The sequence below is a fragment of the Megascapheus bottae genome, chromosome 22, assembly GCF_031878675.1.
Source record: "Megascapheus bottae isolate mThoBot1 chromosome 22, mThoBot2.hap1, whole genome shotgun sequence".
In the NCBI taxonomy this organism is placed as follows: Eukaryota; Metazoa; Chordata; class Mammalia; order Rodentia; family Geomyidae; genus Megascapheus; species Megascapheus bottae.
In genome coordinates, this window is record NC_143530.1 from 11836490 (window position 1) to 11861511 (window position 25022).

The 25022-nt window shown below is 41.4% G+C and overlaps 1 protein-coding gene and 1 long non-coding RNA gene across 2 annotated transcripts in view; one reads left to right on the forward strand and one right to left on the reverse strand.

Annotated features, from left to right (window-relative positions):
• Fkbp5 (FKBP prolyl isomerase 5) overlaps window positions 1–25022 on the forward strand; it is an 84811-nt gene that overhangs the window by 44700 nt on the left and 15089 nt on the right. Inside the window, exons 5-7 of the mRNA XM_090355811.1 lie at window positions 978–1092; window positions 17851–18007; window positions 23949–24039. Of these exons, the coding sequence (XP_090211937.1) occupies window positions 978–1092; window positions 17851–18007; window positions 23949–24039 (363 nt within the window). The remainder of the gene's footprint in view (window positions 1–977; window positions 1093–17850; window positions 18008–23948; window positions 24040–25022) is intronic.
• LOC150047782 (uncharacterized) lies at window positions 4237–12605 on the reverse strand. Its single transcript, XR_016539292.1, has 2 exons — window positions 12291–12605; window positions 4237–7128 (listed from the first exon to the last, which is right to left on the reverse strand). It is a non-coding gene; the product is annotated as an uncharacterized LOC150047782 (long non-coding RNA).

The window sequence follows — 25022 nt, forward strand, 5'->3', positions numbered from 1 at the left end:
TTGTTTCCCACAGACCAAGGGGTGTGTGCCAGTGCTTTCTTAGAAACATGTCTTTGGCACAAAAAGGGCCTATTCAAATAAACAAAAGATACAGGCTTAAAAGTAAGGACCCAGGTCACTACTATAAAATGCTCAAAATTGACAAGCTAGAAGAGGTGGTGATGGATGTGAAAGTATGCCTCTACAAAGTAGCAAAGTGTTTTCATGTTCTTTAAGACTTATAAATGTCACAGATATCATTCTTCATTTGGAACAGTGGGTGGTGATGTTTGAGGTTCATTCCATGTTGAATTAAGTACACATATTTGACAAAACTTAAAACATATTTGATAAGAGCTATCCCTCAACAAGTTAGTTGTAGGCTAAATTCCTAAGATTTAGTCTCACATTGTAAGACAGGAACATCAAAAATATGAAGGTAAAAAAAGAAGTGGTCTCAGACTCAGACAAAATAATTCTGGGCCAACTTCTTGTAATGCCGTCTTTTTGTCTACAGAGCAGTGTTCCTAGTATTTCCTGTCCATCTTTGCACTGCAGCCCCACAGGATGTATCCTAGATGTTATCATTATACTAACTTGTTTCCAAGTATTGAAAAGTGCAATGTTCTTTTATCTCCCTTTTCAGTAATGAAGACGCACAGATAGACGTGTTTTAAAATAGAATTCCATTTCATAAAATGAGCAGAGAGGGCCGGGAGTTTGGCCTAGTGGTTAAAGTGCTTGCCTAGCATGCATGAAGACCCGGGTTCGATTCCTCTGTACCACATATAGAAAAAAAGCCGGAAGTGGTGCTGAGGCTCAAGTGGTAGAGCTCTAGCCTTAGGAAAGTCCAAGGACAGTGCTCAGGCTCTGAGCTCAAGCCCAGGACTGGCAAAAAAAAAAAAAAAAAGCAAGCAGAGAATCAGCCAGTTGTCTTTGCCTTTGCATGTGTTAAATTGGCTTTGATCTTTTCTCAGTTAAGTCCCTTTCCTTTCTAGATTGAGCTTCTTGATTTCAAAGGAGAGGACTTATTTGAAGATGCAGGCATTATCCGTAGAATCAAGAGAAAAGGTGAGGGATACTCCAACCCAAACGAAGGAGCAACAGTAGAAAGTAAGTATATCTGCAGAGGGAATTGGCCCTTAGAAGTTGAGTTCCTTTATGTAAATGAAATGGAAATTCTATTTTAAAATCTATACATAGAAACAAAACACACTGAGACCAGGTGCCAGTGGTTGAATGATTCCTATGACCTCCGTAAACATTTAAATCCTATCAAGGATTTCTAGGGTCAACGGAACTTTAGAAACCAAGAAGTCCAACTCTGCCTTCCTGTCTAGGAAACGTGGCCTGATACCCCATTTCCTGCTTCCAGACTGGGGCTGTTATATATCTCAGCTCTTCTTTCTGTACAAATAACTCTTTTGCCATGCCTCCAGCAATTTTTGCTTTTATTTTTTCAGATAAGAGTTTGAGCTTTTTGCCTGGAACCAATCTCAGACCACAACCCTCCTATCTACACCTATCCATATAGCTGGGACTATGAATTCAAACTTGAGATCAAGCCTGGCTTGGACTCTTTTTTTTTTTGTGGGTCGTGGGGCTTGAACTCAGCCTGGGAGCTGTCCCTGAGCTCTTCAGCTCAAGGCTACCGCCTTACCCTTGAGCTAATCCCCACTTCCGTCTTCTAGGGGTTAATTGGAAATAAGAGTTTCAGGTTCTTTTGTGCCCAGGCTGGCTTTGAACCTTGATCCTCAGATCTCAACCTTCTGAGTAGCTAGGATTACAGGCTTGAACCATCGTGTCACTGCGCCCAGTGAACTCTTTATTTTAGTTTCTGTGGGGCCAGGAGTTTAGCCAAGTGGTAGAGGGCTTACCTAGCATGCACCAAGACCCAGGTTTGATTCCTCAGTACCACATACATAGAAAAAGCTGAAAGTGGTACTGTGGCTCAAGTGGTAGAGCTCTGACCTTGAGAAAGCTCAAGACTGGCAGAAAAAAAAAATAGGCCTTTCTGAGTTTTGAACGGGCCTTTGTTTCTTAGGTATACACTCCGCCACTTTTGCCACTTCCCCATTTTTGCTTTTTAAAATTCTCTTGGATAGTCTCTTGATTTTGCTTTGGGACGATCTTAGACCATAATCCTCTATTTTTGCCTCTCATGTGTTTGGGAATACAGATGTGTCCCATATCCAGTTTGTTGAGATGAGGTCTCACTAGCTTAGCAGATGCCAGTAACTCACACCTATAATCCTAGCTACTGAGGAGCTCATGATTGGGAAGATCAGAGTTCAAAGCCACCCTGTCTCAATCAATAGCTGGACATCCTAGCTGTGGAGGAAGTAAATGCTGGGTCATAGTGCAGGCCAGGCTGGGCATACAAGTGAGACCCTATTTGAAAAATAGCAAAGGCAAAAAGATCTGGGAGCATCATTCAAGACAGAGAATGCACAAATCCTTGAGTTCAGTCTTCATACTATCTAGGAAACAAATATATTGGATATATCTCAAAATAGTTTCAGATTCAACATTCATTTCTTAGCAGCTTCATTTAGTAAATAATAATTTAATACATGTGTGTCTAATACCTAGTAGCCTGTATAATATAAAAAATGAATGAAAAATAGTCCCCTTTAACTAAGAATTTCTTTTACTATAGGGTACCAACAACTCTCTTTACTAGCCTTATGTACTCATTTATTTCCTATAATAACCTTACAAGATAAGATAATCCCCAAGTGAGGAAAGTTCAGAGATATATTAACTGCTTAAGGTCTCAGAGTTACTAAATTGACTTTTTGGTTTCTAAGGTTCTGTTTGCCCTAGAAATCTTTGATAGAATTTGAATTCTTATAAAATTTATTCAAGATTATCTTTATTAACAGGCATTTGCAAGCACATGTGCATATATATATATATAGTGTTTTAATATTCATTCTGAAAGTTTTCAAACCTAAAAATCAGATTTTCTTAATATGCTCTGAGAACTCCCCTATATTCAATAATTTTTGTCTTTGAACTGGAAGATCTTATTGACTGAGAAGAAAACTTCTCCAATTTGTACATAATACCATAAAATTATTATCATGCAGATAGATGACTTTGGGGTAGACTTAAGTTTGTGTTTTGGTGGTAAACTCACTATGAGTCATTTCCTAACTTTCTGGTTTGAAATAACTTTTTTTTTTTTTTTGCCAGTCATGGGGCTTGAACTCAGGGCCTGAGCACTGCCCTTGGGCTTCTCAAGGCTAGAGCTCTACCATTTGAACCTCAGGACCACTTCCAGCTTTTTTCTATGTGTGTGGTATCGAAGAATTGAACCTGGGTCTTCATGATTTCTAGACAGGCACTCTAGTCAGTCATGGGGCTTGAACCCTGGGCTTAAGCGCTGTCCCTGAACTCTTCAGCTTAAGGCCACTCTCTACTCCTTGAGCCACAGCCCCACTTCCCCCATTTCCAATTTTCTTGTGGTTAATTGGAGATAAGAGTCTCATGAACTTTCAAGTCCAGACTGGCTTTGAACTGCGATCTTCTGGTACCCAGCTGGGGATGGCATTTTCAAGTCATATTTAAATAATCACTTATATAATCAACCTTTCTTTCTTTCTTTCCTTCTTTCTTTCTTTCTTTCTTTCTTTCTTTCTTTCTTTCTTGTTCTTTCTTTCTTTCTTTCTTTCTTTCTTGTTCTTTCTTTCTTTCTTTCTTTTTCTCTCTCTCTTTTTTTTTTTTTTTTTTGCCAGTCCTGGGCCCTCTCCTTGGGCTTTCTCAAGGCTAGAGCTCTACCATTTGAACCACAACACCACTTCCGGCTTTTACTATGTATGTGGTACCGAGGAATCAAATCTGAGTCTTGGGTTTTGGTGCATGCTAGGCAAGCATTCTACCACTTGGCCAAACTCCAGGCCCTAATTTTATATTTTTTCTTGAGTCCAAATATTTTAAGAAAGAGCAGTAAGTAGTCTTCTGTTTATCACCTTATTATAATGTACTCACCTAGGAGATTTGAGAATAAATAATTTACTTTTTCTTCAGAAGTACTAATTGATTTGAGGGGAGCAAATCAATTTTATGGAAATGTATTTTTATTTATAAAGGGATCTTTTGTGGGGGGGGGGTCATGGGACTTGAACTCTGGGCCTGGGTGCTGTCCCGGAGCTCTTCAGCTCAAGGCTACCACCCTACCCCCTTGAACCTCAGCCCCACTTCCTATTTTCTTTTCTTTTTCTTTTTTTCTTTTTTCTTTTCTTTCTTTCTTTCTTTCTTTCTTTCTTTCTTTTTTTTTTTTTTTTTTTACCAGTCCTGGGCTTGGACTCAGGGCCTGAGCACTGTCCTTGGGTTCTTCTTCTCAAGGCTAGAGCTCTACCACTTGAGCCTCAGCACCTTTCTGGCTTTTTTCTATCTATGTGGTACCGAGGAATAGAACCCCGGTCTTCGTGCATGCTAGGCAAGCACTCTACCACTAGGCTAAACTCCCGGCCCCCCACTTCCCATTTTCTAGTGCTTAATTGGAGATAAGAATCTCACAGTCTTTAGTGCCGGGCTGGCTTTGAACCTCGATCCTCAGATCTCAGCCTCCTGAGTAGAACTACAGCCATGAGCCACTTCCCCAGCAAGCTAAAGGTATCTTGCCTTCCTTCTTGTAAACAAGTTAGTGCTGTGGAGGAAGTGGACAGAAGTTGCTTAAAGATTATCCCTATACTCAACCAGGAGGACCTTGTTAGTTTTTGTTGATGTTATTTTGTTTTTGTGCTGGTACTGGGATTTAAATTCAGACCTCAAACTCACCCTTAGCTTTTTCACTCAAGGCTGGCACGCTACCACTTGGGCCCTACCTTCACTTCTAGCTCTTTGGTGGTTAATTTGGAGGTAAGAGTCACATGGACTTTCCTACTTAGGTTGACTTGGAGCAGTGATCCTCAGATCTCAGACTTTTTGGTAGCTAGAATTACAGGCATGAGCCACCATTGTCCAGTTGAACACCTTGTTACTTTTGAAGTCTTAGTTCATATGGGACAGGTTTCTTTTCATGGTGTTGTCCATACTCTGTGATTCAAAACCAGGTTTGAAATGTAGAACAACAGCCAGATGTAGAGTGACAGAAGAATTGACTGATCACCAGAATTCATTATCCCGAATGTTAGAGATACAGAAGCATTTCAATGTAGTACTAAGTAGAAGGGACACACAGGCTTTGGAAATGACAGGCTTGAGTTTTAAATCTTGGAATTACTGTTTTGTTGTGCTGGAGAATGAGCTCTGCACCTTGGGATTGCTAGGCAAGCAAATACTCTTTGAGAATCTTGATTTATGAAATCCTACTTCCTTATGTGGCTGGGAGCTGACAGGTGTGGCACCACACCCAGCCATTAGATGTAACCTCTTGGGCTACTTTTTTGTTTTGTTTTGTTTTTGCCTAGGCTAACCTGGAACTGCAGTCCTTGGTCTCACTTTCTCAAGTAGTATTGTAGGCTTGTGCCACTGTCTCCAGCTTTACCTATTATTTTGTCTGTAGGTAACATACAAGACAACCTTGAACACATAGTTTTCTCAAATGTAAATACTCTTTTCCCATATAAATTATGATCCATTACAAAGGAAGGTGTCTTACATATGGGCATTGTTTAATTTCTTTTTCAGGACTTAGGCACTGTCCTGGAGCTTTGTTTGCTCAAGGCTGGCATTCTACCACTTGAGACACAGTGCCACTTCCAGCTTATTCTGTTTATATGGTACTGAGGAATAGAACCCAGGGCTTCATGCATGCCAAGAAAGCATTATACCACTAAGCTGCATTCTCAGTCCCTTAATGGATTTTTTTTTTTTTTTGAGCATGGTGCTTGGACTCTGGGTCTGGGTACTGCTAAGCTCTTCAGCTCAAAGCTACCACCCTACCCCTTGAGCCACAGCCCCACTTCCCATTTTCTAGTAACTAATTGGAGATTAGTTCTTTAGTACCTGGGCTGGCTTTGAACTTCAATCCTCAGATCTCAGCCTCCTTAGTAGCTAGGACTACAGGCATGAGCCACCTCGCCCGCCCCTTAGTAGATTTTTTTTTAACTGTATTATTTTTGTCTTTTCTTTTTTGGTACTGGGGATTGAACCCAGGATGTTGCACTTGGTTGGCAAACGCTTTGCCACTGAGCTACATCCCAGCCTCCTTAATGGCTTTTTAAAAGGGAATCTTTAACTAGTTAGTGGTGGCTCATTTATGTGATCCTAGCTACTCCAGAGGGTACAATCTGAAGATTTCTGCTCAAAGCCAGATAAGGCAGACAAATCCAAGAGACTGTTATCTCCAATTAACCTTCAAAAAGCTACAAGCATAGGTTTGGCTTACATTGTAAAAATGAAAAGGCAAAGCAAGAACTTCAGGCCTTGAGTTCAAGCCCTACTACCAGCAATGAAAAACAACAAAACGGGAATCCTTGATTCATCTTTCATACATCTAATCCATGGTTAATTTATCTGTAGAAACAGTCTTCACCTTAATTTCACATCTGCTTATAACAATCTGATTTAAATGTTATTTTTCCAGGGTTTTGTTTTTTGAAGAGTACTATGTCTTGAATTAAAAAGCTTTTACCACGTTGTAATCTTTTGCTTTCTTTTTATAATTTTTCCCTTGTATGGAAGAGATAAATTAGCTTGACGAGATGTATTTTTCAGGTATTTTGATTTTTCCGCTGTGTATCACAAATCTCATATTTGCAATGAATTTTAGATTATGTTTCATTGTGCTTTTTTTGTGTCAAGTAAGATGATGATCTTGTAATTTTTATTCAGTGTTGTCCTTTTCCTATGGTAAAAGGTGTTCAGTCACAGTGTTCTGAGGTGCTCTAATTGTCATGATTAGGATGGTGATACTTTAGTCATTGTACTTTCATTTAATTGCCAGTAGTGGCTCCATGGCCACTTAAACTTCATTGTCTTAGGAAAGAGTGAGTCTGGCACGAGGCTCTGAATAGGTAGGCGTAAGTCTGATTGTGGCTGTTAGTGGTTATAAGTGGCCTTCACATGCTGGCTGGGCAGGAAGGACATTCTCAGGATTTGAAGCTCCCTTGGAATGCAGAGGATGAAGACAGTAGCTGTAGTTTCAAAGAATATCACAGGTTCAGATTGTGGGAGAATCTCCTTCCCCTTTGAAACTTTCTGAAATGATAAGTAGAATTAGGGAGGCTGTTTTTGTAAAGAGGAAAATGGAACCAGAATGGTGAAGAATTTCTGGAACGTGTAAAGTAGATGAAATTGGCCTGCTGGAAACTAATTTCAGCAAACCCAACCCAAAACAGGTGTAGAGAAGACCTCTGTAGAGGTACATAGTGTTCTTCTCAACAAGCTTGGGCAGAACTCCAAGCTCACAATTAGCTGGTGCAAGGGAGCCAAAGCAGGCTATGGGGCAATCATCAGGATTGTTCTAGAACAATATGGGACAGCTGGGACAGTTAACATCCACTGCAGTAGTTCCCAGCTTTAGCTGAATTAGAATTACATGGGGAGCTTTTAAAAACACTGTTGCCCAGGCATTAAACATGTTAAATGAAAACCTCAAAGGGTAGAATTGTAGGCAACCATTCTCTCTCTCTCTCCCTCTCTCTCTTTCTCTCTCTCTCTCTCTCTCTCTCTCTCTCTCTCTCTCTCTCTCTCTCTCTCTCTCTCTCTCTCTCTTTTCTTTCTTTCTTTCTTTGCCAGTCCTGGGGCTTGAATTCAGGACCTGAGCACTGTCCTTGGGCTTTCTCAAGGCTAGAGCTCTACCACTTGAGCCACAGCACCACTCCTGGCTTTTTTTATGTATGTGGTACTGAGGAATCAAACCCGGTGTGGGTGCATGCTAAGCAAACACTCTGCCACTAGGCAAGTGTTTTTTGTTTTTGTTTTTGTTTTTTTAGACTCCCTGAGTGATTCTAGTGTGTAACCAAGGACTAAAAACTACAACCTAGGGTCTGTCTGGCTCCAGAGCTAAAGCCAGTAAGCTAGTAAGGCCAGGTAGCAAAATATGAAAGGTATCAACTTCAGAAGACTCCCAGTGTTAGAACTTTTGGGCTAGAGAATGAAAACATAAAGTGTCATTGGGCTGAGAGTTTGGCCTAGTGGTGGAGTGCTTGCCTAGAATGCATGAAGACCCAGGTTAAATTCCTCAGTACCACATACAAGGAAAACAAAACAAACAAAAAAAAAACCCAAAATTTTAAAAAGCAAAGAAAGTATCATTGGATCATTCCCTCCCATTATTCCATCTGTCTGTCTCTCTTTTTCTCTCTTTTCTCATTACTGGGGTTTAAATTCAAAAGACCTTGCACTTGGTAGTATAGGCCCTCTACTACTTGAGCTACACCACCACCCTTTTTGCTGTAGCTACTTTTCAGAAAGGATCTTGCTTTTTCTAGTCCAATTTGACCTTGATCCTACTCAGGCTTCTTTCCACAGGGCTGAGGTGATAGGCATACACCACTGAACCAAGCTTTTTTTTTTTTTTTTTTTTTTGATTGGGATGATGGTCTCATGACTTTTTCCCTGAGTTGGCCTCAAACTACTCTCCTCCTTACTTTCACTTCTAATGCGCTAAGAATATAGGTGTCAGCCATTAACACCTGGCTTGTGTGTATATGTGTGTATGCTGATACTAGGGCTTGAACTCAGGGCCCCTTGATCTCATCTGGCAGCTTTTTTTTTTTCATTGTTCAAAGCTGGTGTTCTTTGTTGAATGGAAACTTCTTTGTACAGTTACTTAAAGATAATTAAAAAAAAAAAAACCTGATGTTCTACTGATTGAGCCAAGCCTTCTAGCTTTTTGCCGGTCAATAGAGAGAAGTCTCACAGACTTTCCTCCCTGGGCTGGTTTTGAACCCTGTTGATTTTAGTATATGCATACATTTACATAGTTTCTTAAAAATTTAATGAGAAGTGTTAGTGAAGATAGGACTCAGAACTTTCATACCACTTAGTGTAGAGTGGGAAAATATAGGGATAAGGAAAACTTTATAATTCAGCAAAAAAGCTGGCTAGGTGCCAGTGGCTTATTCCAATAATCCAGTGGGCTAAGACCTGAACATCGAGATTCAAAACCAGCCTGGGCACTAAAATCCCTGAGACTCTTATTTCCAGTTTAACAACCAGAAAGCCAGAAGTGGTGCTGTGGCTCAGTGGTAGAGAACTAACCTTGAACTGAAGAGCTCAGGAAGAGCACCCAGGCTTAGAGTTCAAGTCCCATCTCTCCCCCCCCCCCAAAAAAAAAGAATATGAGAAAAAAAAAACAAAAACCAAAAACAGGATAACAACTGCATAGGAAACGTGAAGCAAATAAAACTAATTATATCCTTAAAAAAATACAGATGAGGGCCAGGAGTGAGGCCTAGTGGAAGAGTGCTTACCTAGCTTGCACAAAGATCTGGGTTCAATTCCTCAGTACCACATACATAGAAAAAGCTGGAAATGATGCCATGGCTCAAGTGGCAGAGCTCTAGCCTTGAGAAAGCCCAAGGACGGTGCTCAGGCCCCCAGATCAAGCTCCAAGACTATTAAAAAAAAAAAATCCCAGCTACTCTGGAGGCCAAGATCTGAGGATCAAGGTTCAAAGCCAGCCCAGCCACAAAGGGACCTGAGACTCTTATCTCCATTTAACTTATAGAAAACAGGGCGTTGGGCCTTGGCTCAAGGATAGGACGGGTAGCCTTGAGCTGAAGAGCTCAGGACAGAACCCAGGCCAAGTTCAAGCCCCATGACCTACCAAAAAAAATAATAATAATACAGATGAAAGTCTCCTATGAAAGGCAGAAAGTCAGATACAATGAAAATGTTGACAGCAAAAACTTACCTATATACTCTAAAACAGCAAAAGCTGACAGGGAGTTTGGACTGGTGGTAGAGTGCTTGCCTAGCATGCACTAACACTGGGGTTTGATTCCTCAGTACCACATACATAGAAAAAAAGCTGGAAGGGCCGGGAGTTTGGCCTAGTGGTAGAGTGCTTGCCTAGCATGCACGAAGACCTGGGTTCCATTCCTTGGTACCACATACGTAGAAAAAGCCAGAAGTGGTGGTGAGGCTCAAGTGGTAGAGCTCTAGCTTGGGCTTAAGCCCAGGACAGGCAAAAAAAAAAAGAAAAAGAAAAAAAAAAAAAAGCTGGAAGTAGTGCTGTGGCTCAAGCCCAAGGACAGTGCTCAGATCCTGAATTCAAGCTCCAGGACTAGCACGCCCCCCCCCCCAAAAAAAAAAACCAGCAAAAGCAAAAACAAACCAAAAATCAAAAGTAGAGGCAAGAAGACTCCATATATGTTCATATTGAGCTCTTCTAGAACTAGTTTTGGCTTTTATTGTTCTTGTCATAGTTTGCTCTGTGTGTGTGTGTGTGTGTGTGTGTGTGTGTGTGTGTGTGTTGTGTGTGTGTGTGTGTGTGTTGTGAAAGTTGAACTCAGGGCCTGGATGCTGTCCCTGAGCTCTTTTGCTCAAGGCTGGTGCTCTACCACTTTGAGCCAAAGCTCTGCTCCCTAAAGTTTTTTTTCCTTCCTTCTCTTCTCCCACCCTGCCTTTTTTCCCCCACACCCTGGCTATGTTTGAAGTATCTGTGGATGTCCTGGCAAATAACTCCAAGAAGAAAGCAAATTATAGATACTATTATTGTGTTTTTACAAAATAACATATAGACTTAGTGTAAAATATCCTATTCTTTCAAATATTTTAGATTTAAGTTGCTCCTTCTAAAAAGTTATTTGCAAAGTAGAGTACAGTTTTAGTGGAAATTAGTGGGGGCTTTGTTTTGTTTTTGTTTTTTGTGCCAGTCTAGGAGCTTGAATGCAGAGCTTAGGTGCTAACCTGAGCATTTTTGCTAGTGTTCTACCACTTAACCACTGCTCTACTTCTGGCTCTTTAGTGCTTAATAAGAGTCCTGTGAACTTTCCTGCCCAGGTTGGTTTCAAACTATAATCTTGAGATCTCAACCTCTTGATTAGGATTATGTGAACCACAGTGTCTAGCTGAAAATAGTGCTTTTTGTTCCAAAAAAAAAAACAACAAAAACAAGCAATAGATCAAGATAGTATTATAAAACAAAAGCTCCTTTTCAGTAATGTATTTTAATAGCCGCTTGGGATTGATTAAAATAGGAATGCTAATAGAATAAAAAATAAAAAGGAAAATTCCTATAAATTATCACTCTTAATACTTTATTTTCAGATTGGTCATTAAATAATTATCTACTTTTTCATCTTGAAATATGTGGTGGGCACTGTGTAATGTACAAAGAGATTACCTTATTATTAGCTACTGTAATCAAGTTTTGAAATTATGCAGACTTCTAAAACATGCTCAGTCTGGTATGCCTTAATACTAATAACAGGACAATAATCATAACTAACATTGAGTATATCCCAATATCCATACTTAACAGTGTTTGTGCATGGTAGACTCCCAATGGATGAATGAATGATATATTCAGTGCTAAAACTTCAACTTAGCTAAGGCTTTAATTTAGCATGAATTAAATCTTATATATTTACTTATTGTGGTGCTACAGATTGATCTCATGCCTGAGTAGTTGAGTACTCTACTACTAAGCTATGTCCCTAAACTCTGAGTTTCTAACTTAATCCTCTCAATAATTATGAGTTAGCTAGTGTTCTCTGTTCTACAGATGAAAAAACTGAGAGTCAGCATTTAACTTCCAAAGTCATATCGGTTTAAGTGGCAGGATGGATCAGTTCAGTAGACAGAATAGGTCTGGCTTGATCCAAACTGCTGGGAAGGCAAAAGCAGTCTGTGTTGGTGAAGAATTTATCTGCTGAATATATGCTTCCTGTTTAGACCACAGAGTAGAAATCACTTGCAAAAATGTTCTTCTATCTCCGTGGCCAGGTTACCTGTCTGCCCTCCATTAGAAGTATCCCTCAGTATCTAAGTCTCATTACCTTTTCAGAGAATCATTAAGATGCCACTCCTGGAAGTGGAGCTGTTGCTCAAGTGGTAGAACACTAACCCCAAGCGAAAAAGCTAAGGGACCAGTGCTCATGCCCTGAGTTTAAGTCCCAGTAGCAGCACAAAATATAGAGAATATCCTACTCTCTCAGAAGCTGTGCTTCCTTAGGCAGGAGACACAAAGAGGAAATGTTTGGCAGGGATTAGGCAGCAGAGGAGACGTTGGCAGAGTGGGAGTAACCTGTTGAACCTGGTTTTCTCTCACCAAATGACCAGTCTTGTCCAGTAGTAATGCCCATTACAGCATTCCCATCCAGATCCCTATGACCCAGTAATTGTTTTGGGAATGAGTGCAAAGCTATCAGACACCAACTACTATAATTAGAAAAGGGAAAAACACTTACCAGAGCTAACGTCTTTAGGCTGGAGCATTTACAGCACTTTTTTTTTTTTTTAAGTTATACAGCCTCTTTCTCAGTTTTGCTTCCTAAAATACAAATTGTGCAGTTTTGGGGTTCTTGCATTCCAGTCTTTGTTGCTGCTGTGCACTCTTTCCTTTTCTCCCCCTATTTTAATCGGAGTACAAATTGCTGTCAGCACATCGAGTTCATGTGCCAGCCACATTCAGAACAGGGTGTTCTGTGCTCTTCAAAACAAAATTGCTCTAGGGCAGTGAGAGAACAATAAGTCAGAGGCTCCAGTTTAAATGATGTTTTGCAGCGGACCAGGCTCACTTGATGTGGTTACACTCAGATTGCGCAGCTAAGCTTGGGTAATTGGGTTTGGTTTGACTCTGTGGGGTTTGCTGGAACTTCCCCCACCCCCAAGTTACATAGACTTTAAGTCAAGAGAAAAATGTTGTTTCTTTTTAACTTGTTTATTTCTTTCTTGACCAAAAAAAGCCCTAAGTAGAAGCATCCTGTATGTACTTTTATTCACTTTGGCCACGTCATAGATCATTTACTTCCCATCAATCATGCTGGTTGAGATTAGCAACAGACCTCCTGAGCCCTTGAGGCTGAGCTCTCAAATGAGTCATGATTGTTATTATTAAATATTTATTACGTGAGTATTTGTACCAAGAGATACAAGGTCAAAAGTAACCACAGATCTTCCACAACCGGAGCTGCCGTGGTTTTCTTTGGTACCAATTGTTAGATGATATAAAGGAGTGTAAATGGATCAAAGGATCTGGGCCCCCTCCACAGGTGCCTCCAGAGGAGAGCCATGATGGACCGTGGCTGTGGGCAGGCTCCTTGGAGCTGAGGTGCTGCGAGTGCTTGTCTGCAGCCTCGTAGAACTTGTCATGCCAGTGTTCCAAGGTTAGAAACCAGTTAACTGGGCAAGTGATAGCCTTTGGTGCTTGTAGATATCAAGAATCAATGGACTGGATGAATCCGTGCACCCTGAGGCTATGAAACCTCTACTGCTCTGACATTCCAGATATCATCAGTGTTACAAGGTGGAGACTTGTATGTGCATATCAATATGTCTGCATATTACTTTAAGATTTTATGGGGGGCCGGGAGTTTGGCCTAGTGGTAGAGTGCTTGCCTAACATGCACAGAAACCTGGGTTTGAGTCCTAGGTACCACATACATAGAAAAGCCAGAAGTGGTGCCATGGTTCAAGTGGCAGGGCTCTAGCCTTGAGAAAAAAGCCCAAGGACAGTGCTTGGGCCCCGAGTTCAAGCCCCAGGACTGGCAAAAAAAAAAAAAAAAGTTTATGGTACTGCAGCTAGTGCTTTTTTTTTTTTTTTTTTTGCCAGTCCTGGGCTTGAGCTCAGGGCCTGAGCACTGTCCTTGGACTTTCTCAAGGCTAGAGCTCTACCACTTGAGCCTCAGCAGCACCACTTCCGGATTTTTTCTATGTATGTGGTACCGAGGAATCGAACCCGGGTCTTCATGCATGCTAGGCAAGCACTTTAACCACTAGGCCAAACTCCCGGCCCTGCAGCTAGTGCTTATTCAGGTCCAATTTCAAAAAAATGATATACCAGGAGAAAAAGTAGTATATACATAGGTAATATTTATAAGAACTGTTGCAGGTTTTGGTTTTGTTTTTGCCAGACCTGGGGCTTGAACTCAGGGCCTGGGCACTGTCCTTGGACACTTTTTGTTCAAAGCTAGCACCCACTACTTCTGGCTTTTTCTGTGTATGTGGTACCGAGGAATCGAACCCAGGACTTTGTGCATGCTAGGCAAGCACTCTACCGCTAGGCTATGCTCCCAGCCCTTTGTTGTTTGGTTTGGTTTGGGTTTGGGTTTGGGTTTGGTTTTTTTTTTTTTTTTTGGCCATTCTGTTAGATTGCCATAGACACTGGATTCATCATTTATTGTCTCACAGACCAGCTGTAATTAATATTTTACTTTCTTAATTACACTTTTGTTATGGCTTTCTCTTTCTTCTTCTTCTTCTTCTTGCTTCATTTGTCTTTCTCAATGTGTTTATTAGTAAGCAGTCCTCCTTATTCCCCCTAGTGTGCTGGGTAAAGAAATTTAAAGGAAAACTTTCAAATTATTTATGTCATTTCATGGGAGTTGAAAACCCATCTAGGAAACTGACACATACTCAGGAATCCTTTGCAGAGTCTTTGGATTTCCTGTTTTGAAAACACATTCAAACTTGATCAACCCAAAGCCACAACAAATATACTGATAATTTCCTCTTTACTAAATGTATTCTCCTTTAGGGAGGAAGATACTTCTAATAATAAACCTCAGACCAAAAAGAAAAAAAATCTGTTTAAGTTGTGAGCTAGTAGGATAATAAATCTCAGTATATTACACAATACATGGGTTGAAACCCACTTTGCTCAGCAAATGTTTTTCATGAAAAATGTAGCCATTAGTTTAAAATTTTCTTGCTCATATTTAAAAATATTTAGTTGCACAAACTTATTGGAGCTTTCAACCTCATTACAAACATCAATTTTTATTTCAGAAAAGTATTTTGAGCCTTAGACTCCCCCTAAAACCTCTAGTATGCATGTACTCAAAAGTAATCACCAGCTACTGGTGGCTCCTACCTATAATCCTACCTACTTAGGAGACTGAGCTCTGAGGTCACAGTTCAAAGCCAACCCGAACAGGAAAATCTGTGAGACACTTATTTCCAATAAACTACCCAAAGGCCAGAATTCGAGGTATGTCTCGAGTAGTAGAGCACTAGCCTTGAGGAAAAGAAAAGCAGAAAATTAAGTTGTGTGTGTGTTTTTGTTTTTTTTTTAAACCCTTCCCTTCTTTTTGCAGTGATAGGGGTAGTCCCTAGGGCCTTACTAGGCAAGGGCTCTGCCATTGAGCTAACTACATTCCCAGCCAAAGTCAAATTTACTTTTTTTTTTTTTTAACTAGTCCTGGGCCTTGAACTCAGGGCCTGAGGACTGCCCTTGGGCTTTTTCCTCAAGGCTGGCATTCTACCACTTGAGCCACAGCACCACTTCCAGCTTTTTTCTATGTATATGGTACTAAGGAATCAAACCCTTTCTGTGTATGTGGTACTGGGGAAGTAAACCCAGGTCTTCATGCATGCTAGGCAAGCACTCTACCATTAGGCCAAACTCCCAGCCCCAAATTTACTTTTTGAATTTACTGCAAATCGATTATTTTATTTAGAGGGACCCAATAGTAAGTACAATTTACAGGGAATATCTTTATTTCTGAGTATGGAATATAAATGCCATATGCTACCTCTACACTGAGAGTCTAGGATTAGCTGTTTTTTAAAGGAGCAAACTCAAGATTCAGACCCTTTTTAGATTGACCCAAATTTCCTAAACTAGCCTGGGTCTGTGACAGGAGTGAATCAGGAAGCTATTGGTTTTAGTGAGTTAGGAAAGGATTGAGAGCTTTAAAACTAAATATCCCAGTGACATTTTGGCCCAGTGTCTATACCACTGCTGTTTTGTCTTCAAAGTTGATCTGATTTCTCAAGACTGGGAAAGAGATAATATGATCAAAGAATTAATCATAAGAATTATCTTGAAGATAGTTTTTAGACTTTTTGAGACTTACATTACTGGGTCATAGAATCTGAATTTTAGAGCATTCAAGAGGCATTTGTTGATCACATAGTTGAAAAGTAGAGTTAAGGGGCCGGGAGTTTAGCCTAGTGGTTAAAGTGCTTGCCTAGCATGCATGAAGACCTGGGTTCGATTCCTCGGTACCACATACATAGAAAAAAAGACGGAAGTGGTGCTGAGGCTCAAGTGGTAGAGCTCTAGCCTTGAGAAAGTCCAAGGACAGTGCTCAGGCCCTGAGCTCAAGCCCAGGACTGGCAAAAAAAAAAAAAAAGAAAGAAAAGAAAAGTAGAGTTAAGGGGCTAGCAGTTTGGCCTAGTGGTAGAGTGCTTGCCTAGCATGCATGAAGAACTGGGTTCACTTCCCCAGTACCACATACATAGAAAAGCTAGAAGTGGTGCTGTGGCTCAACTGGTAGGGTTCCAGCCTTGAGAAAACCCAAGGACAGTGCTCAGGCCCTGAGCTCAAGCCCAAGACTGGCCAAAAAAAAAGTTCAATTAGGCTGGCATGATTGTAATCCCAGCTTTAAGGTGGCTAAGTCAGAAGGATCTGAGTTTGAGGCCAGCCCTAGGCTACATAGTGAGACTTTGTCTCTCCCATCTTTCTCGCCCTAAATAGATATTTAGTTTTTATTTGAAGAATAATAGTTGGCTCTTAGATATGTAATGAGTATAAAAGAACAAATGATCTTATTTAAAATAATCAGCCAGTCTTGAAGTGTTTTAGAAAATTACAGATTTGCCTATTGGCCATTATAATAAAGAATTTTCTTATGAGAGAGAAATTACATTGCTTGGTACCTGTTGCACAATCACATAGGCTAACCATTTTTCTTATTCAATCAAACACCTTAATACCCTTAACGCTAAAGGTAGTTGGAAGGTTTCAGAGAATTGTTTTTCCTAGAAAAAAAATGAGTCTTAGCTTATGAAGAAAATACGTGTGTGTATTTCCTATTTTATCTTTTTTTTTTTTTTTTTTTTTGGCCAGTCCGGGGACTGGGCTCAGGGCCTGAGCACTGTCCTTGGACTTTCTCAAGGCTAGAGCTCTACCACTTGAGCCTCAGCACCACTTCCGGCTTTTTTCTATGTATATGGTACCGAGGAATCGAACCCGGGTCTTCATGCATGCTAGGCAAGCACTTTAACCACTGGGCCAAACTCTCAGCCCCTCCTATTTGATCTTGAAATAAGATCTGATATGAAGTAACCCTGGGAATGGACTGAGTGAATTTGGAGTGTGGTGACTTAGGCCCAAGAAATTAACCTTAACTCTTAGCATGTTACTGAAGTTATTAGTAGTTTGTGAAGTTTCAGTGCACTATTGATTCCTCCAGGCTTTTGCATTTATTGCTCCCACTAAGGGACCCAGCTGAGTTAGTAGTTGATGTTATTGCCTTTAGATTTTCTACTTGTTAATCAGGTATGTTTGTGAATGCAATTAGGACCCTCAAAAAAACAAAGGGTTGCAATTAATTTATGTGTTTTCTTGGGGAAATAACCACTCACTTGGTTTTCTTACCCAGTTATTTGATGCCCAGGTGCTGTTACAGATTTGAAGTCATTATATATTCAAACTTAAGTTTGTGGCATTTTGATAATTATCTGCCTGAATAATCCAACATATCTTGACCTTGTTTTGCAGGTAAGGAATCCATCACCTAGTAGGGTTAGATCATACCTCAGTTCTAAGTTGGTTTTGTTATCTACAAGCTATCTTATTGAGGTATCAGTAGTTGTACATTTAATCAAAACCATGAGAAATATGGTTGTTCTTATCATTCAGATAGGGTGGCTAAGCTTCAACAAGATGTACTACAAGCGTCTCTTGATGAAATGAGAAAAGGGAAATGATACATGTTGCATTTGTGGCCACCACTTACCACTTCACTAAATCAGCCAGTCGTAGGAGCAGCTTTTGTGACTGTCCTGTCTCCCCACCCTCAGTCCACCTGGAAGGCTGCTGTGGTGGAAGGATGTTTGATTGCAGAGATGTGGTGTTCACTGTTGGTGAAGGAGAAGACCACGACATTCCAATTGGAATTGACAAAGCCCTGGAGAAAATGCAGAGGGAAGAACAGTGTATTTTATATCTTGGACCACGGTAAGCAGCACACCAGTTTAGCACACAGTGAAGTTACCTGAAGAACAGGGATAGACTTCGTTTGTTTTGGTTTTTTTTTTTACTCCGCATTTTGGTGTGTTCTATGAATTTAAGCAGTGCAGACATTTCATTGAGTCAAGTACAGTTCACCCAGAATGATGGGACCTTACACTACCACAGTAGTTGTGACTGTGTTTCCTTGGCTGATGGATGTTAAGGAGAGGATTGGCAAGCAAGCTTTGCTCTTGGATGTGGCTAACTCAGGCTGCTATTGGCCCTTGTCACATGTGGCAGGGTCTCCTTGCTCTAAATTCAGCAGGAGGCAGTAAACACATGCGGTGTTGGGAGTTACAGAAGTATTTGGATGATGTACTACTAGAATTTGTGCCGCATGTTCTTATATAGAGTCCCTGGGTTTTTTTGTTGTTGTTTGTTTTTCGTTTTTTCAGGGTAAGGGGGGGGTGTTTTGTTTTGTTTGGGGAAAGAAAAAAAAAAAGCATGTTCTTCCTGGATTGAAAGGCAGTGGAGGTGACTCATTTTTGCCTAAATTTTTCCCATCGTAAGGATATCCATTAGCACTTCGGAGCTTAGAACTATCAGACATTGACAGTCTGTCTTGTGAAAACATATTTGGTAGAATTTTTAGATCTCAAATTTCACCATAAAGCCGGCCTTTCTCCTGAGAAATGGACTCCTGAGAGGAAGCAGGGTGTTTTGATTTTGTTTGCATGGACGTGCATCTGCTGATGTAGTGTGTCCTCCCTTGACCCCATGGCTTTTCCAGTGGTAGGAACTGAGTTATTGAGACTCTAGATGACCTGCCCTTGCCAATAGGTACTACTGTGTCTTTTGTACCCTCTTTTGCCTTTGTGTCACCTCTGACCCAAGCCAGTCACCTATGTTCCTTTGTTCTAATGCATGGTCTATAATCACTTTTCTCAAGTGGTAATTTAACCACCACCTACTCTTGAAACTCCCTCCAAAATGCTTTTACCCTGAGTTCTAATGCCTTTTATGAAGCACCTTTTATGTAATCTCTTTTCTCTACCCTGTTCCTTGTTGCCCTACTGTATTCCCACCTCAGTGTATTTTATTAACATCTACACTTTCCTGTAGAAGCTCTTTGTATCTGGTTAGAACTTCCTTTTTCTCAGTGAAAGCATCAGGAAGGCTGCCTTTTCTGTGTCCATATCCAAATGATATCTCATTCCTTTTCAACTACCATTCCAATATTGTCATAGGTCTGACCTCACAAAAAAGGGCTGTGATTGTGATTTACATCTAATGTGTTTGCAAATTTAAGCTCCTGAGAAGAATAAGTTCTCATATGGGCTGAGAACATATAATGCTATGTGATTCAGTTCATTACATTTTAACTTAGCTGATGAGGCATTTATTGGGGCAGATGCCGCAAATATAGTAGCATAAAATAATAGAAGTGACATTTATCACTCCAAGTAGTTTCTTGCCTGTCTGAACTGTGTGTTAGAGGTGTGCCACTGAGCTGTCACTGAGCTAAAAATTGCTCCTTAAATGGGGAAACCAGTGTCTACCTAAGAAGCCTGACATGCCAGTCATGCAGCAAACTGACCAGCAGTAGAACCCCTGGGAAATGAGCCAGTATTGCTTCTGCCAGTGGACAGCCATCTTTCTTTTCCATTTTTCCCTTCTCTTTTCTTAGGCCACCAGAGAAGATAAATTAAATTTAATACATGATAGATGTTTCAGATCATTTCTAACATGAAAATAGTCAACCAATTTTTATAAATTCTTATGTCTGTAAGTTTTGTCCTATCGGTATAATTTAAGATATTGTCAAGGAACCTTTATTTTCTCTTCAAGTTGTTGGTTTTGTTGAGAAGTTGTGCAAAGTTCATTCCCTGTGACCTGACAGGGAACATGCATGTACAATATGACACACCTTCCACACCAAGCCTGTTGTATCTGAGCAGTGCTGTAACAATGCTGTTGCAAATTTGTGCTCTTGCTGTCATCTGCATTTCATTCTCCATAAAACTTCTGAGGCATGGTGGAGTCTAATTATGAGGCAGTACAAGTCAAAGATTAAACTATCTTCTCAGGACTAAGCAGAGTCTGAGTTTAAATCCTGACTCTGCTGCTGCCTCTGGGGGATGACTTCTCAAGAAGTAAGAAGTGCTTCTCTCTAAGCCTCCATTTGTTCATCTGTAAAAAGGACAGTATAAAAACTAGACATGCAAGTGCTTCTTGATGGCCTTGTTGTTCCTTTTTTGTATCTTTTACTGTCAGGAGAAAACTAGTAATGCAAAGACATTAATTTCTTCTGTTGCAGTAGCCCAGTTTATCTCTTGGTTAAGTCCTGGCATATCTGTCACTTGTGGTGATGTTTTTCAGTCAGTTAAATTGTGTGGTCTGGGTCCCTTTTTTTTTTGCCCAAACTGAGCTAGCATAAGTTAAACAACTTCTTGTGCCTTGAGGAAGTCAGGATGGCTGTCCTCAGAGCAGACTGTTGTGAATTCCTGCCTCCTCAGATGATGGTCCACCTACATCTTAAAAAGTTGACTTCAGGTGCGGGGAGTTTGGCCTAGTGGTAGAGTGCTTGCCTAGCATGCCCGAAGACCTAGGTTCAATTCCTCAATACCACATACATAGAAAAAAAAAGGCCAGAGGTGGTGCTGTGGCTCAAGTGTCAGAGCTCTAGCCTTGAGAAAGCCCAGTGCTCAGACCCTGAGCTATAAAAAGCCCAGGACTGGCAAAAAAAAAAAAAAAAAGTTCATTTTAACCCTTCAGTCTTCTCTAACTCCACCAGTAGCCAGATGCCCTAATGCTCCCTTTCCCCAATCTCACTCTCCCACCAGTTATGGCCCCTCTCTGTGGGCTTCTCTCCCCTTCTGTACCACAGGCAGGGGACTGCCCTGCGTAGTGTAGAACATTCAACAGTTCCTGGCCCTACCCACCAGAAACACCTGGCTCACCTGCCAACCCAGAGTGTCTCCAGGCATTGACAGATGTCACTTGGGCAAGGAAGGATTAAAAATGCCCTGATTAAAACCATGGCTCATGCCTATAATCGTAGCTACTCTGGAGGCTGAGATCTGAGGATTGCCATTCAAAGCCAGCTTAGACACTAGAGAACCTCAAGAACATGAGACTCTTATCTCCAATTAATCACTAGAAAATGGGAAGTGGGGCTGTGGCTCAGGGGTAGGGCGGTAGCCTTGAGCTGATGAGCTCAGGGACAGTGCCCAGGCCCAAAGTTCAAGCCCCATAACCCACCAAAAACAAAAAAACATGTATCTTAAAGCAAATAACATGCATTTGTCCTGCTTAGCACAGAACTCAAAATCATTACATGCTCTGAGCAAGCAGATGCTCAGTGTGTGCCCTACCTACCTCATTCCAGCAGGCAGGATATAGGCAGACAGATCTAAGACTTCCAAGTAGAAGTTTAGGTACCGCACCGTTACCTAAAATTGCCCACTGGTAATTACATTCTTCTTTTATTTCTTTGCTAAAGAAAACCCTTTGCCCTGCTGCTAAATTACCATACCCCATTCCTGCCAGGTCTCTTTATGCTTCTCTCAGCTTCAGCTTCCATTTTCTTGAGTAACTGTGGAGGTCAGTGAGTAAGCATTTATTCTGGGAAAATTGAGGCAAGAGGTAAAAAAGTAGACTACGCAACACAATGAGTGTATTCCCTCTCCTGTCCCTTTGCCCCAGAGAACACTGGGTGTGCCAGCACCAGCCCAGTTTTGACATCTTTCAGCACATACCTTGAAAGTGTGGTTTTATCTTCTGTAATATCTTTTCATACACCCAAGAGTAGTTTAGGCCTGGAAGCATAGCTTAGCCATTAGGATACCTGCCTAGTGAATGTAGGACAGGAATTCAATCCATGATACACAAGTTTAAAAAAAAAAAAGGTAGTTTAGCTTAACAGATAGAATGTATGTCATTGAATACTTGACTGATATGCTGGATATATTAGGGAGCCACTGGAACCAGACAAATAGAACTCCTCCACTAAAGAACCATTCATTCTAGCAAGTGTATGCTGCTTGTGTAGTTTAAGTTGGTTTGAAGGCAGCAGGTACTAGTGGCTCATGCCTGTAGTCCTAGCTATTGAGGAGACTGAGATCTGAAAATCACAATTTGAAGCCAGACTGCACAGGAAATCTCCTCTCCAATTAACCATCAGAAAACTGGACATGGCACTGTGGCTCAAAGTGATAAAGTGCTAGCCTTGATCAGAAAGCTCAGAGATAGTGCCTAGGCCCTGAGTTCAAGCCCTATGACCTACAGAAATATATATATATATATATATGCTGAGATCCTAGATGGCTCCAAAAAACAAGTTTTTAAAATCTAGTTTTAGTTAAAAACAGCTGCATTTTCCAACAGGGTGCATATGGAAGCGTAGGAGTACGTCCCTAGATGAGGGTTTGGGGTAGCTATTTTGTACCGTGTGTGTTCTTTGTGTTTCCTAGTGTGCCTTTTTCCTTCCTTCCTTCCTTCCTTCCTTTTTCTTTTTCCCCAGTCCTGGGGCTTGATGAACTCAGGGCCTATGGTCTATCCCTGAGCTTCTTTTTGCTCAAAGCTAACACTCTACCACTTGAGTCACAAGGCTACTTCTAGCTTTCTCTGTGTTATGTAGTACTGAGGACTCACACCCAGGACTTCATGCATGCTAGGCAAGCACTCTGCCACTAAGCCACATTCCCAGACAGCTTTTTTGTTGTTTTAGTATGTGGCTGTTTCTTCATGTTTATTTGATTGGAAGTGGCACTGTTCGAAAGTGACAGCACTTGAAGTTAAAAATGGAGGAGAGCTGGATGCCAGTGGTTCATACCTGTAATCATAGCTACTTTGGAGGTTGAGATCAGAGGATCAAAACCAGCTCTAATCAATCACCAAAAAGCTGGAAGGGGAGGTGTGGCTAAAGTACTATGAGCCAAAAAAGCTCAAGGACAGCATCAAGGCCCCAAGTTCAAGCTCCAGTACTGGGGAAAAAAAATTACATGAGCAGGTAGAGTGACACACACCTTTTTTTTTTGGGGGGGGGGGGAGCGTCGTGGGACTTGAACCTATGGGCCTGAGCTCTTGGGCTCAAAACTACTGACCTACCCCTTGAGCCACAGCATCAATTACAGTTTTCTGGTGGTTAATTGGAGATAAGAGTCTTACGGACTTTAGACTTTAGTGCTTGGGCTGGCTTTGAACCGCAATCCTCAGATCTCAGCCTTCTAAGTAGCTAGGATTACAGGCATAAGCCACCAAGCCAGGCTTGACACACAGCTTTTGTAACTACTGTTACTCAGAGGGTGGAGATGGGAAGATCACAATTTAAAGGCAGCTGGAACAAAAGTTAGACTCTATCTCAAAGAAGCCAGATGTGGTAGTCATACCTGTGGAAATTGTCATTCAGGACCTCCCTAGGCAAAGTTCCCAAGACCTTTGTAGGGGAGACGGGGCCTTTGCAAAAAACTAAAAGCAAAAGGACTTAAGGATGTGACTCAAATGATACAGGCCTGGCCTAGGAAATGGGAAGCCCTGAATTCAGTCCCACCAAAAACAAAAGTTAAAAGCAAGCACACCTTTAATAAGCACCACTGTAACAGTTGTAGTTGCTTCATCTCTCCTGCCCCTCCCACTGAGAAAGCTTAGGGCATGGCCTTAACAACTGAAAAGAAATGATGAAATCCAGCAGAGGAAAAGGCAGTGACATTTAAACAAGCTGTGATAAGCAGTGCAGGTGTCACATTACAGGCAAATGTTCCCTGGCTTCTGAGGAACCTCAGCAGTGGATTTGGCACGGTGTCAGCATGGTCAGCGGCTGCTCTGTCTTTGGGGGTCTCCGATGTGCCTAGCTCTCTGTGATCACAGTGCCTCAGAATACCGAAGGGAGTGCTCAGAAGTGATACACCAATTCTTTTAAAGTTTTATTTCTTACTCTCCATTTCAGATATGGTTTTGGAGAGGCAGGGAAGCCTAAATTTGGCATTGAACCTAATGCAGAGCTTATATATGAAGTTACACTTAAGAGCTTCGAAAAGGTGAGAAAAACCCCAACCTCTCTCCATTGTGGTGCTCTCTTCCCCACCCGCTTTCCTAACTGCCTTGCAGGCGGTGCAGACCAGTGGGCTTGATTTCCCGGTTGTGCTTTATCTTCTGTTTTCACACTGCTGCTAGAGAAGGGACAACTGACCGGCCCAGAAGCTCCGTGTGCTTATTTTGTTCTTATGTGTCAGCCTTTTTTTTTTTTTTAACTTTTCTTGGATAAAATCCAGGACTTGTTCCCTTATTTGTTCCTAGACTTGTTCTTTTTGTACTTTTTTTCCTGGGTTGAGGACAAAAAAAGGTTTATGTACTGCCAAGCTGCTCCTTGGGGGCGTGGGGCTCAGCTTCTCAGTGCTGAACGGGTTGTACCCTTCACAGAGTCACGAAGGGGGCCTGTGCTATGGCTGCAAGCAATGATCCCAGAGGCCAGGTCCGGGGCTATACAAGAAAGGAATCTGTAGAAGAGGGAATTTGTCACTTGCCTTGGGTTGAAGATCCTTGGAGAACTGCACCCCAGGGTCACTTCTGGAGGCTGCCAACTTGTTTAACCACAAACACGTAACATATGGCTGGGCTAAGTAATGCCATCAGTCGCAGCCCCATGTGTGAGACCTGGGCCACACCCTTCCTGGGGCCCCTCAGCAAATGACTAGTGTGTTCCGTTTTTATTCCTGCATAGTGACCCCTCTACATTCTGTATCTTACTCTGGAAGAAGGCCTGTAGTTTTGATCTAAGAGAGTGAGGAAAGGGCCTGCATCTGTGGCTCACACCTTTAATCTAGCTACTCCGGATACTGAGATCTAAGGATCAAGGTTCAAAGTCAGCCTGGGCAGGAAAGTCCCTGAGACTCTTATCTCTAGCCAGAACCACCAAAAAGCCAGAAGTGGAGCTTTGGGTCAAGCTGTTTCTCTTCAGGAAAAAAAGCTAAGGGACAGTGCCCAGGCCCAGAGTCTCTGGTATTTAAAAAATAAAATAAAC